At 41.2% G+C, this 14,549-nt stretch overlaps 2 protein-coding genes across 7 annotated transcripts in view; one reads left to right on the top strand and one right to left on the bottom strand.

Annotated features, from left to right (window-relative positions):
- The window catches only part of LOC142391705 (bone morphogenetic protein receptor type-2-like), a 28,455-nt gene extending 25,731 nt beyond the window's left edge, over nucleotides 1-2,724 (bottom strand). Inside the window, exon 1 of the mRNA XM_075477707.1 lies at nucleotides 1,790-2,724. Within this exon, the coding sequence (XP_075333822.1) occupies nucleotides 1,790-1,880 (91 nt within the window). The 5' untranslated portion in view covers nucleotides 1,881-2,724. The remainder of the gene's footprint in view (nucleotides 1-1,789) is intronic.
- Nucleotides 2,725-3,663: 939 nt separating this feature from the next.
- The window catches only part of dock9b (dedicator of cytokinesis 9b), a 63,115-nt gene continuing 52,229 nt past the window's right edge, over nucleotides 3,664-14,549 (top strand). For 3 of the 6 annotated variants that reach the window (XM_075477703.1, XM_075477699.1, XM_075477705.1), the window contains exon 1: nucleotides 13,348-13,980. In XM_075477703.1, coding sequence (XP_075333818.1) covers nucleotides 13,819-13,980 — 162 coding nt within the window. In that variant the 5' untranslated portion in view covers nucleotides 13,348-13,818. Of the gene's footprint in view, nucleotides 3,998-10,114; nucleotides 10,206-13,347; nucleotides 13,981-14,549 lie in introns of those variants that run through there. The other 3 variants (XM_075477706.1, XM_075477700.1, XM_075477704.1) reach the window with 2 other exon arrangements.

The following is a 14,549-nucleotide window of genomic DNA, read 5'->3' as shown; positions in this document are numbered from 1 at the left end:
GGACCACGTTAGACTTTATTTGATAGGATTTTGGGGGTGAACAAAAAGCCCAACTGGGGAGCTTAAGAACACCTGGGGTGTTCTGGTGAACACCTGGCAGCTTCTGCTGACTTGGGCCATGTTTGATGCCGTTTCTCCTCCGGATTTTGGAGCGGGGATGAGTACACCCAAACAATGATTAGTCACCAAGGAATGGCAGCAAAAGGACAACCAAAGCCAGCTGCAAACAGGTTAAACGTGTAGCATATGGAAAGAAATGAATAACAGATTTAGCAGGTATTTCACAGACTTAATAACAGGTTTCGGATATGACATGTAAGTTGGGGAAAAGGAGGTGACGGAAGGAAACAAGGGTCAGAGAGAAGCCCATCAGTCTCCTGCTGACTATCGGCCTCCTGTTGTTGTTATTATTCATTCATCAGTATTATCCAAAGAACAAGATGATGGAAGATATTCATTTCACATCTATAAAGCTATAAAGCAGGGCAGCAAATACCTTGTCCCCGGCCTCTTTACAGTCATTATGCCAACAAAGTCTGACTGTTGCCAAATCAATTTTGCACAGCACACAAATTTGAATTTATTGACTGTTAGCGTGCACATATGTATCAATTAATTACTCTTGCACAGACCGAATACGTCAATTCTTTGACAGTCGGTACAGCCGAATTGTTGCAGGGGCACACAAGGCTGAGCTTATCAAGACAAAAGCAAACATTCCAGAAATACTGACGTACAAAAAAATAAAAATCCATCTTCCCTGTCATTTTAGCGAGCACTAAAACAAACTCTCGTTCTACCTTTTGTCTCTCAAATGCAGATTTAAACGCATGCGCGCCAAAGTCCCTAGACACTTTAAGTGCTTTAAGTAATGAACATAGCCAGACTGTGTATTCAAATTAAGCTCCACACACATATTTCCCTTTGCAACAGCAGTTATTATTCTTGGCTTCTGATAATACCCTGTCCATGAATGGATGGAGGTACCTCAGCAATAACACACACACACACACACACACAAATGATAATACATCATTATGAGGCTGTTTACACACACACACACGCACCAGCCACCTATTCTTACACAGCAGAAGCCAGCACCAAGCTGAACTTCTATCACCTAAATTACCCATCTTGTCAAATACCTTCCCTCTCTTCCCACACATTCCACTTGACCCCCTCCCTCCTCCCTCTCCCCGCATGCACCGTTCCTCCATCTCTGTGCTGCCCTGCTACTATCTTATCACGCTCAAGGTCTCACAGAAGCCTGGCCTCAGCCCAAAGTCTTGAACGCGGGGCACAACTTGGCAGACAAGGACTGCGGTATGTTTGGCCGTGTTTTTCCAGACCTTTGTACACGGAGTGATTAAAAGGAGCCAGGGGTGCATTCACTGATCTGTTCAAGACAAGATATCTGTGAAGGGAACGACTTGAACCCCGCAGATCACTCCGGAAAGGAGACAAGTGGACAGCAAGATGAAAAAACAAACAAACAAACAGGGGGCTTCTAACACAAACTGATTTCATCTGAGGATTTCATTCAGACACGCGTGTCTATTAGAAAACACCGTTCGCATATGGCACAATAATCATGCAAAAATAATCACCACCGCTGTCCCAGTTGAGTGGATATTATGAGTAGTTTCTAATATGTGAACGACAGCTCAACCAGGCTTATGTGAACGAAATACAGAAGGTCCACCATGAAAGCATAAAATATTAATGAGAAGCACATTTTCTCCCCCTCGAGAAAAAAATAAATAAATCAATCCACTAATGAGCCACTCACCAGCAACTGAAGTCAGGAGAATCGTGAGGCAAAACCCAAATTTAGCGAGAGACTTCATCGTAAATCGGTCCACAGCCATGGCAGTGTACATCGACTTTGGTCCGATAGTTGCGGCTCCTCCGAGTCTGGCTTCCCCTGTTTTGGTCCTCGTCTTCGGCAGATACAACTCTTATTTCCCCCCCCCTTTTTTTCTTCACGTCAGCTCAATAACTTGAACTGGTCTCGCAGACATGAAATAACACATTGAGAAATGATGCGAAAAAGAGGTGCTGGTGTGTTGGCATCGATCAACGAATTGTGATAACTAACAATGATTGCCAACTAAAGTTACGCTAGTCCTGTTTTCGACTCCTGCATAGATCAGACAAATAACCCGAGCAGCTAACTTGTTTGGTGGATCTGCCATCTGTAACTAGACAGCGAACAACGTCCATATCTACTAGCTAGCATGCTAGCTGACTAAGCCGACTGTCTGGCACTGTAAAACTTGGGCAAACAGGATAATTATCGCTAAAATAACCGACGCACAACGACTTACTTTAAATATCAACCATTATCAACTGTACACTTTGCCAAACAGTCCACCTTTTCGACACTAGAGCCAGGACTTTGACAACTAAACCTCAGCCAATTTGCTCAAGTAGGTTGTAAGCTGTTTTTGAAGCTAGCCGACGCTAGCCATCTAGCTAGCCAGTGAGTTCTGCGCGTCCCGTCTCATTTCACGATCGTTGTTATTGAAGAAAAAAATAATTCAAGAGTCATCGGCGCCTATAGTGAGCTATTCTGGTGTGCGGTGAACGAAAATCATTCCTCCGTTGCTGACAGACGGTGGAGGGAGGAGATGAATATCTTTTGGTCTGATCAGGGCGGCTGGGAACGCCTCGTTTGCAGGCTTGTCTGGACCACTCGTCTCCGGTATCAAGTTGCTGTGGAAGGTCCACAGGCTGGAGGGGTGGTGCAGCGCCGCTGTGCCGCAGACGGCAGACACGACACCATGGAAACACACGCAGCACTCCCGTTATGATTTTCTCTCAGGGCACACATTCTACTCAACCCTACACTACAAAACACGCGTGTTGCGTGGCTGCTAATAAAGCGTGAATAAAAGGTAGATTATTTATTTATACTTGTCTTATGATGACAGTAAAACAGTGTTGTCTATTGTTATGATAATTGTTATTACTATTAGAATCTATTATAATAATAATAAAAAAACAAATAAAGAATTTGCGCTTATTTTTTCTTATGAATTATATTTAGCCTAGAATTTGCGTGTAAATTCTGGGCTATATCAATTTCAACTGAAATGCCATCAACCCCACGGTTACATGTCGTGTTGGCACGACTTGGATCAACAGATAATAAAGTAATGGTGCTGCTTTACTGCCTCTGTGTGGTCGAACAACAGACATATTTTAAAGCTTGAAGTACTGTAGTTATACCAGCAGGAGGCAGTGTTTGTCCGCGTATTTGGTAGAAAACTGTGGTGTTTGAAGCATACAATCTACGGATTCTAGCAAGATAGTTTGAAAAATAGTATTTAGTATCGCTCAAATATAGTATGGTCTTCATTTGATACATATATATATTTGATTTATATGAATATAAAACCAATGCATTGCTAACTGGTACTTGTATGCCAACGTTTCATTCGAGTGTCCATGAACCAAAGAAAAATAATGCACCCAAAATTATAGAGTAGCCTAGAATAGACTCGTATAGGGTAGAAGTATGATGACCTATGTTGACTTGATTTAGAGTCTTTACCAATTGGACTTAAATAGACTGAAGAAAGGGGCGTGCCCGTGTGCGCGACAGACCTCCGGTGATGGGACGGAGCAAAACTCTGTATGTAGCCCTTTGGTTCCGGTTGACAAGGGAGCAAAGTTGTTGCCGTGGATACTGGAGTTCGACTCCTAATATAACAGAGCTAATTTAAGTTTTAACACAGGGACAATGGCAACATAAAACAGCCCCAGTGTGCTATACACACGTCGGACAGCCCGGGGCGCAGAATTCTTGCACAGCTTGGAATAACCCTCACAGTTTGCTCCTCTCAAATACCTGACTGACTGATGAAAGGTGAACCGTGTGATGGCTTCTGCTCCACCTGAGCCGAGGAAGTTTACCAGGGGGCTTAACAAGCCTGGTACCGCCGCAGAGTTGAGGCAAAGCGTCTCTGAGGCTGTTAGAACGTCAGTGTTGATGGTAAGGGAACAGCTTATCTTGCTTTGCTCTCATACTAGAAGACTGAAAACACCAGTATAGTCTAAATATTCCATATTTTCGTGGCGTATTTTCTAAGCTTTCGTTCGTCAAGCACGGAAAAACGAATTTTTCGAATAAATTTCAACTCATGAGTCATGGGCAGTTCTAGAAAGAAGTCTTTATGTGGTTGCACTACGCTGAACACCTTTAATTTATGCGAACATTTATTAAGTTGTTTTGGTGCAGGTTTCTCTTGTTACAACTTTCTCAAAGAGGTTGCCAGGTAACTGAAATGTACACTGCCGGCCCCAATGGATGACCGCACACACGCGCGCATACACTACATTCTGTTACCCGACCCCTCATGGTGCAACTTGGAACTAAATAGGTTTGACAGAAACAGGCAAGTAATGACAAAGGCAAAGACATTACATTGCATTAACACTCTATTACACGTACATTTGGGTTAATATTGTGTAGCTTATCAGTATTTAGCGCACTAAGAATGAAAGGGTGATAGTTGCATGTCCTTACCCTGTATTAAAGAACACTCTGCTTTGAGTTGTATTCCCTCATCCACATTGGTGACCCAACTAATTATGTGGTCCTCTCTTGTTGCATAATCATGATCAATATGCCATTTCATTTCTGCAGCTAATGGCCGCTGCTGTCAGTAATGGCTTGTGACCAATCCATCAAACCGATGTGTTTAGTGTCAGTTATTATGATCCCAAGAGCTGAGAACTGCCTAATTGTGTACAAAATATTGATGCATCGTGAGCTTTTGCACAACTTTGCTGAATTTTTAACTGCTCATCTACACGCAGCTTGATTGTTCTCGTGGGATTTGAAACCACCCGAGGGTTTGTCTTAATGATCTGGAAGCAGGATAGCATGTGTTGTTTCATTTAAGCAATGTTAAACTCCATGCAGCACCAACAAAACATTGCAAGTATTTCAAATGCTTTGTGTAAAATGTAACGAAAGAGCCCTAAACGTGAAAAAGAACAAGTAAAATAGTCCAAATGCCCCTTTACACCATAAGCATGTTTTCAAAAAGTCACGGCATAAATGAAATTGTTTTGAATTTGTATAGAAGGTATGATTTCCAAATTCTTCTCCCTGATGTTTCACGATAGGGAGAACCAGGTCCTGTCCGTGCAAATGAGTTTGCATGGGCTTATGCACACGGCATCATGCAACACTCCTGCTCTTTGTGTCCGTGTCACAGTCAGTGGGGCAGTACATGAAGAAAAAAAGTGGGACAGAACTACACTTTTTCTTTTCTTTTTGTACAAATGAAGTGCTCCTCAGTATTCCAGTACAGTAACTGCTATTAGGTTTACTTGTTTTTCTATATTGTACATTTACTTTAGCTGGAACTCTTAGCTTTTCTGTTCCTGTTTGCGCAGTGTTATATTTAATCAATTGGCCTTGCATAAAGCAAAATAAAATACAAATAACATAGAAAGAGGAAACAGCCCAGGGCAACAGCAACAAAATCTACCCACAAGCAAAGAAATTCACTTACTCTCAAGCTCGCAGGCTTTTTTGGTTAGGAGCAGTCATGCCATCATCAGATTCAGGAAGTCACTGCACCATTATCCCTTGTATTTATTTATTTTTCTTAAAAACCTTGACCTTGGTAACTGTACATTTACTTCAGACTGAATTGGGAAGAAATTGGTAAATACTTGCTAACTAGTGCTATCAGAAACTGCTTTTTTCTGTCTTTAAAATGGACCAAAAGCTGAAAATCTGTTTCCCATCATGTGCCTCTTATGGTCTATTTGGGAAAAGCGTCCTCTGGTCTATTTTTGACTGTGTACTTACTGTGCAGCTGTTTTCCCTGCCCATTTGACATGGGACTGACATGCTGGTATGTTAAATGCAAATATATATATATATATATATATATATATTGGACATCAAAGGACTTCCTGAACCACTCCAGTTTCACTGAAAAGGAAGCAGGTTGGCCGGTGCTGGGCTGCAGTGAGATGTTTGACAGCTTTGGTTGGCTTGAGTTCAAAAGATACTGAAATGAGAATACATGTGGCATTTTGGAAATGTTGTTGGAGTTGTATACTGTACCCATTTCCATTCCTGGTACATACTAGGAAACCAATCTGTTATTTAGTCTTAAACTTTATCCCAGTGCGTTACAATTATGTCACAGTAGCTTATTAATTCCGTCTTTTCTCACAGTGTGTGGAGTGGCATAATGGATACCAGATCACATCTCTGGGTTGTATTTAATAATGGATGAGATGATGTTAGGTGTCTTTGCTATTTTTAAACCTGCCTCCTTTCTCTTCTGCAACTAGGTGTCACACTAAGCACTCTGTGGACCATTAATTATGAATAGCTGCACTTGCAATAAATCATCAAGACCCAAGAGTAAGGCCACCTTTGGATCTAGATCGTTGGACACATAAAAAAAGGTGGTGCAAACGTGGTAGCTTGTCAACCATGCCTAAGTAAACAAAGTGGAGGCTAAGCTGTAAAGTCAGCCCCTAGATTTAGAAGTTTTTACACCTGTGTGTCCTTTCCCCGTCTTAAAGAAGTTTAGTTTCTTTATAGACACACGTACTTTACATCCTATGGTGAAATGCATTCAAACAGTTATCTTCTGTCTCTATGTTTTTATATTTTTACACAATTTACTGTTGATTTATTTACCAAAACCATAATGGGAGAAACACTGGCACTGTGCTGTGTGTCCTGAAACCTTTCTACTGCCAACAAGACCGACGGTTCCAACTGTGGGACTCCTTTTTTAAGAGTCAATTCCACACCAGAGGATTTTATCTGATTAGAGCATAGAATAAAACCTGGCAGACATAATCTGCAGATTTAGCACTGATGACCTATATCTGAGTCATGATAGAGGAGCTGTGATGAAGTTGGGTCTTTGGTTGTGTGTCAGGCTTTGCGGTCCTGAGTTGTTGCCACCGACAGACGAGGCCACCACTTTTCTGGCCATGCTGTTTTCAAACCTTCTTTTGTCAGGCTCCTTCATGCTCTTTGCAATAAACACCCTTGTGCTGGAGTAAACACCTGCGGCAGGTCTTGTTTTTGTGTGGGTTTTCTGTGTGTGTGAAAGTCATGAGCCTGCGTTAGAGCCCCTTCATTCTTTGTTAAGATTGACTTACCACAGCAATATTTAGCATGAGCATAACAAAAAAAATGAAAGTAAATCCAGGATTGAGTGAATGGTGCCTCCAGTCTTCTCTCTGAAAAAAAGACAGCAAGTGGGATCACAAATGAAAAGACTTTTTTTTTTCATTTGATGACCGCATCATTTTTGACGGATAGTTGCTCCTTGTTTTTTTCTCCCCGCTACATGGAGTGTGCAGTCAGTGCGTAAGGGAAGTTTCATCCTATTGCAACATATTTTTTTGTTTTCGGGTTTCTTTTGTTCCGTTCAATCTAAGGAATCTGCCTCATATTTTGCGGACACCAGTATCAGATTTTACATTTAGCCGGCTGTTATGCCAGTTCTTAAAATCGAAGCAAATCTTTCTTAATTGCTTTCTTGCTCTTTACCAGCATGCTTTACATATCCGTGTGCTTCTCTCCTACTCTTACTGCTCACATGGTCTGTATGCGAATGCAGCCAAATTCCCAATAAAGCTGCCATCACATGTTTTTCTGTCAGTTGTCAAACAGCAAAATAAGTCTAAAGTTGTGGCTGTAAAGCAGACGTCAAAGAGTTTGTGTTAATCCATCATCAAAGTATCAAAGTTTTGATGGAACAATGGACTCACTGTAGTTACTATGCCATTCCTGAGAGAATGACACTGCCACACCAGAGAAATGGCACTAAAGGAAGTACATTTTTCATTCACAAATATAACAGCTTCTCTGTTTTACTTTTTACAGGTGCATTTACAATAATTTCACTTTCCTGGGTCATAGAGACGCTTGTAGAAACAGACTTGCTCGTACACTCTCGACCTGCACCAGTTTGCAAAAAAATCCACAGGAGTACAAGCTGCCAGAAAAACCACGAAGCCACCTGGTGCAGGAGGTTTCACAACCGAAATTTTAGTCCATGCTGCCAAAATCAAGAATGGCGAGTATGAACTTGATATAAAGCAGAGGCAGAGAGAGGTGTTCCTGCTGTGGCTGAGAGACCTCGCGGGGCACTTATAGAAAGCTTGATCATGTGCAAAATCCCAAACTTGGCAATACTACTTTTAGAGGCACACCCCTCAGAAGAGGTGGTTTGGAAAGAGCAAGGGCTCTCCCCCTTCCGGTAAAACAGGGCTGTGAAGAGAGTGTTGAGGAGGGTGCTTTGGTAAGTATACTGGTTATAAAAGGTTTGATTAAGACTTCGGGAAATTTTGTTGTAAAACAGGCAAAAAAAGAAAAACAAGACCATCAAAGCTCCTTTTAAAAAAATCTAAATGCCAGTCTGAATAAAAAAATTCTTCAGCTGACATTTGACCTGTGACTGCTTGAAAGGAGCCCAGGGTTTAAATTGGTTAAGACAAACTTCTAACAATCCCCGGTTGGATAGTCTTAGGGTACAACTTGAAGAGTACCATGGCCCGGTCGCCAGTTCATCCCACACAGAGACGAAAGAGACAAACGATCGTGCATGCTCACACTCATACCTACGGTCATTTAAAATGACCAATTAACCTAAAAAGACGATGGACTATGGGTTAGGTTCCTTATGGGAAGAGGCTGGAGTACCTGAAAACACACACACACACACTGACACACAAAGAACAGGCAGACTCCACACAGAAAGGTCCCAGCCAAGATTTCAATCAGGAACCTTCTCGCTGTGGGCTGACAGTGCTAACCGCCACCTTGAACAAACGTGTAAAACTTTCCCATAGGTGCTGAAATATTTCAGTTTGGACTGACTTTAACTGAATGACTGACCGGGAGAGTGAAATAGCCACTGGCCATTCCCACTGTTTGCGGAAAGCAGCATTAGTTACTTGAAAGTGTCTGCATACCATAGCATAATCAAACATTTTAAGGTGAAGACCGAAAACGTCTTGTTAAAAAAACTCTGAACTCACAACTAAACATTGCTTTACTTAAAATATTGTATGCAGCAGTTTTCAAAGGGGTGACTTAACTGATGTGTAAAACTGGTGGAATGACCCTTTAAATGCATGCTTTTGACAGCTGCATGGCTTTAAAGTACCCATGGTTAACAAAACATCAGAAATGATGTAGTAGCCACAAGCATGGTCTAAAGCAGCTGACATAGTTCCACATCCAGATCCATGAGTAGAAATAATAATTTAATGTGAGAAGAAAAAAACCCAAAACATTTATTGTCTCTTAAGTTGCCCCGAGAGCCCTTTCAAGAAAAACTAAGCAGAATTTATTCGAATGAGAGCACATTAACCAAGTGGCCTAGTTTAAATTGGTTCTTATCAAAGTGGTAACAGTGTGCTAATTTTTACAAAACTGGTTAGTTAGCCAAAGCTGTGACCAGACAGAGGGTTTTGTTTGAATATTTTGCACAAGGATGATGCCCCAGCCAGCCAAAAATACCTGCGAGCCTTTCACGAGACACTTTTTGCCCAAATCACATGAGAGTTGCCAGATTCTACACTAACCGTCATTATTTTCAGCCTAAATTTTCGGTCCCTAATGAATCTGTTGGCACATTTGCAGAGAGGAATCACATTTTAAAGCTATACACACAGTGGGAGCAGAATGCTTTCCATAACACCTAACTTCATAGCAACACTACCCTGACACAACACAACTGATGGTATCAACCAATTGAAAAAGCAAGAAGACGCAGCTATGATTTAAAAAGGGTTTGCCAAGAGTGTGCATGACTGTCCTTAAAGCATAAGAGAACAAAATATGAGTGCGTATTGCTGGTTGGTGCAGTATTTTTTTCATGCTTTTCCTCCTCTGTTTTTTTTTTGTCCCTTTATAAAAATCCAATATTAAGCAACACGAGCCATGGAAAAGCTTTGCTCGAAACAACTTACACTTTACTTCAATCATCTGCAGTGAAAGCTGGCTGCCATGCAGTCTTTTGAGTAGCTCTCTGGGTCACAATACAGCATGTTTTCAGCAAAGCTTTCATAATTACGAGTCTCTGGCATTTCTTTTTTTTGCGCAGGCTTGCAGTTCGTGTGGCAACATTCCTGCTCGCTTTTGTTCCTCTGCATATGGAGGGAAGCATTTTTCCACAATGTCTAGCTCCTTGTCAAATGAGGTAAGAAGCATAGTCTGGCTTTTTTTTTCTTCTCTGTTTTTTTCCAGTGAGTCACCAGACTTCATTGTAGTTGCAGAGTTAGGAGCAGCCTGCTGGAGGCAGCAGTGATGCACGGCTTCTGTCTTGACAGCCCACAGGGTACTCGAGACAAGTAATCATGCTGTAAGAATTTAAACATGCGAAGACAAAGACTTGTACTTTCTTTCAGTGCAGCAGAGAAGAGATTATTGTGTGGGTGCTGTATCTATGTTATTGATAGCAGACTTAGCAGTTGTTTGGCATTATGCAGTCATTATTCTTCACTAAGGCTTCAATTTAGCCTGTCATTCTGTAAATGGTCACACCAGTCTGCTTTAATTTACTTGGTTTATGCTTTTATGTAATGACAAAAACACTGATGTATGATGAATGCTGTCCACCAACAATAGTTTTCCTTTAGCTTTCTCTGAAATCAGTGTCTTGTTGCCAGGACACCAACTTCAATACATCTCTAATGCTTAATTGTTGTCTGGTCTGTCAGAACAGGAAACAGAGGGATTTAAATGGTGCTCTGCATGGAAAAAAAACGAAACAACCACACACACACACACACACATTTTCGTGGAACATCAAACTCATGATCACACAGCACCGAGAAGTAAACCGTTTGCTAAATGAGGAGGAATTCTTTTCTTTGGGATTGTGCAGTCTGTTTTTGTTACAAGCAGACACAATTCCTAGAATAATTGTGTGGTTTAGTGCAAGAAATCATTGGTTTGCAAATGTCTGTGCGAAAAGGTCATTGAGGGCATTATTGGCTGAGGTCTGGTTTAATTGGATTAATGCATCTTCTTTGGAACAGACCTAATGCGATTCTGCTGAAACTGTTTGAATGAGCCCAAAAACCTTGCATTAAAAGAAAAAAGGAGAGAAAAAAAAATAGAAACCTCACAGAAGCACTCCAGAAATGTTATAAGTTACAGTCCTTGTCCTCTTTGCTTCTAAAATAAGCTGTAGTTGACATCCTGAGAGTGATGTTTTATCATCCCGAGGCGAACAGCTTACCTTTGGGATGTGAATTTGACAGATTTGGGCTTTCACTTGAATGAAAAAGTATTTCGAAAGATTTTTTTGTAGAGTCTTTTTTATGGGAGCAAAAGGTTCAAGACTGGAGCTTGACTCATACAAGGCCCTAAACATCCCAATATATCCAAGACGGATTTGAATTCATCCACCTGAAAGTGTCTTTGTCATTTTTATGGTAACGTGATGTCAGTACTTCTCTGTGGTAGAATAAGCCACATGTCACGACTTGAAATTTCGTCAGTGTTTAGACTTTTCAATATTTCTGCTCAAATATGACCAAACACATCATAGGATTTCCACACAAGTCCTAAAAGTAAATGAAGGGAATGTAATCAAGCAAATGAGATGAAATATTGTGCTTCGTCATTTACCGAAAGAGAAATATGATTCAATATTACATATCTGTGAGTGGCAAAGATATGGGGACCTTTAGAATTGGCAACCGGTTTGTGGGATGAGGGTGGGGTGGGTACCCAGTTTTCTTTTAAGAGCAGGGATCTGTTACAGTCTGAGCTTCACAAAACAAACATTTCTGAGGACCTCGGAAAAAGGGTTGCTGGTGTTTATCATCCTGGATGAAAAAGATCAACCTAAAATCTCAAAAGTTTGAATTTCACTCATATAGTCTGGCTGAAACAAAAAATCTCAAAAACAAATAAAGCATCCGTCAGCTTTTTAAAGTTGGGACATCTCTTGTGTTTTCTGCAGCCGTAACCACAGCAGCCAATGACGGCCAATGATTTCCTATAGAGTTGTCGTGTGAGATCATCTGGCTTTCTAAGTTGTAAGTTTGGCCTGGGAAACTACTTGTCTTTTTATAGCAGCATGGGCATTCTTCTTTGACTGGTAATTTAACATGTTTTTTTTTTTATATCCTTCTCAGTTGGCAAATGAACTCTGAATGAGCTGGAAAGATTAAGTTTGTAACATTAAGGGTCCGCTTTTGGCAAACATGCAGTAGTGCAATTTTTATTAACGTTGAAACTTATGAAAATAAGAACGATTGATCGCGATACATCATGATTTTAAACCCCAATAGTAAAAAGCCTGAAGATGGAGAAACCCTGGCTCTGTTGGTTTGCTTTATTTGTTTTTGCATCTTTCAAATAGAACTTTGGAGCAGATTTAATAGTCTGAGACTGGTATAAACAAATTCTTGGTAATGTCACTGTTGGATTTCACTGAAGATGCACACAGATAAGTTAGAACCCAAAAGCCTTGAACACAACGATCTTTGCGCCTGGTTTTGTTGCACATGCTTTAATGAATGTTCTTACAGAAAACAAAATCGTGGGTTGTGTGTACTGCTATATTTGCATCAGACAGAGACACCGATCTGGGCCTCTTTTCTAAATTGTTCCCCCTGGATTCTGAGTACATTTACTTTCTAAATGTTGCTTTGGGATTTTAGCAATATTCTCCCAGTTTATACCAATTTTACTGAATCATCCACTTAAAAATGGACCAGTTTGTCAGCTGCTGACTGAATATTTAACCCCCAACCTGAGGAGAGAAGCTGAAGAGAATACTGAAGATCGTTATGAACTTTAAAATGATCCTGACATAAACAAGCCTGTATGCTTCAGCTTGTTTCTTGAGAGAAGTGGGGAGGATGGGATGTTAATCAAATGATGATTTTGCAGAACCTCACCAGGTTCGTCCTAGTCGTCCTATGACGCATCAGGCATGATGGATTAGTCCATTTAAAGTGCTAACATCTGTAGATCTGGCTACACTGCCCAAAGAAGTAAATCATTCCTTTTTATGTCCTTGAGAGCGATTGAGTGACATCAGAAAGATGACTACATCACTTGAAATTTTATTGTCAGTGGGAGACAGAGTACGTAGACAAAGAGTGAAACATTGTCCCCAGCAGCCAGTTTATGTGTGGGTGAGTTTGTGTGTGCATCTTTGTTGGTAACAGGGCGCTTGTGCTATTAAGCATGCAGAGTCAGAGAAATGACTAAGCTGTTAGAGTGAGGAGAGGGAGGGAGCCTGTTGGGAGAGAGACGGAGAGAGTGAGGGAGGAGAGAAGAAGTGCAAAGTGGCAGGCATGAGTTAGAGACTGCAAGGGCAAGATAAGAAGAGCAGGAGAGAAAGCCAACCAGAGAAAGAGAACAGTGAGGGAGGAGAGAAAGCCAGAGCATCCTCATCGCCACAGCAGAAGGAGGGAGGAAGGAAGAGGAATCTGTGCGCTGACGCCCTTCTCTGACTGAATGAGCAGCTCAGCTTTTCTGCTCCACACGCTCATCCCTCATCCCTCCATCCCCACTGATCGTCACACAAGAGGATACAACCCAGCACCCAGGGACCTGCTTTCAAGAACAGACTCTTGAGTTTCAAGCGGAATTATTGCAAATCTTTTTTCTGCCGCGGGAGATCATCTGATTCATAAATAAATTTACCACATCTCAGTTCACCTGTAAGAGGACATTTTCCAGATATGTGGAAGAAGTCATGATTGGGTGGTGAAGTTAGGACTGTTATACCGGCTTGGATCTGAAGTTAAGGCTTTCCTCTATAGTGCCGGTGAGTGTCTGCTGGCAGCATGGGATGCACCACCAGCGTGGTTCTTTTGGAAGGCCTGCGTTCCATCCTTGTAAGGAACTGTAGCTACATCAAGGGGGCAGTGGAGGTGGGGGCTCTGGAGTTTGAGGAGGAAACGCTTAGTTTTAGGGAATCTCATCTCTGGATTCCTACCACTGCCCTGGTAAGCCCCACCTCTATATATAACATCTTTGCTCTGTCGTGTTAGTGCATCATTTTGCAGTTTGTGTATTTCTAATCAAGTTAGACTTCACCCACCATGTTTATATCACACAGTTGCATATCAAAATGAGTATTAATTTGTAACTGGTAAAATGATTGGTTGAGTCCTTATGACTGAATAATCCTCTAAATTAGTCTTAGAGCAGAATCCCTTGCATGTGCTTTTTTTTAAAGAGTCGACGGGTTCAACAGGTTGAAAAGATTATTAATTCACAATTACAGGGGAGACTTGTTAGATAAAGCACATGTTAGTGCTTATATCAGCGGAATATTGGCGAATTACCTTGCTCATAGACTCCACTCAGGAGCTATATTTAGAAGTAAAATACATTTTTCATACCATAACATGTCAAAATCTTAATGTATGATTGCTGTTTTACCATCTCTGCATATAGAGGGAGTTTTTAACACTACAACACTGCAGAAATTGATAAATTACTAACAGATGGGGTCATTGAAGACTAAAAGCTTTCGACACATAAAAGGGGATATGGATAAATAACTCACAAG

This window comes from Odontesthes bonariensis, chromosome 11 (genome assembly GCF_027942865.1).
Source record: "Odontesthes bonariensis isolate fOdoBon6 chromosome 11, fOdoBon6.hap1, whole genome shotgun sequence".
Lineage (NCBI taxonomy): Eukaryota > Metazoa > Chordata > Actinopteri > Atheriniformes > Atherinopsidae > Odontesthes > Odontesthes bonariensis.
Note: the sequence above shows the minus strand (reverse complement) of the source record. Positions and strands in the feature narration are given on the sequence as shown.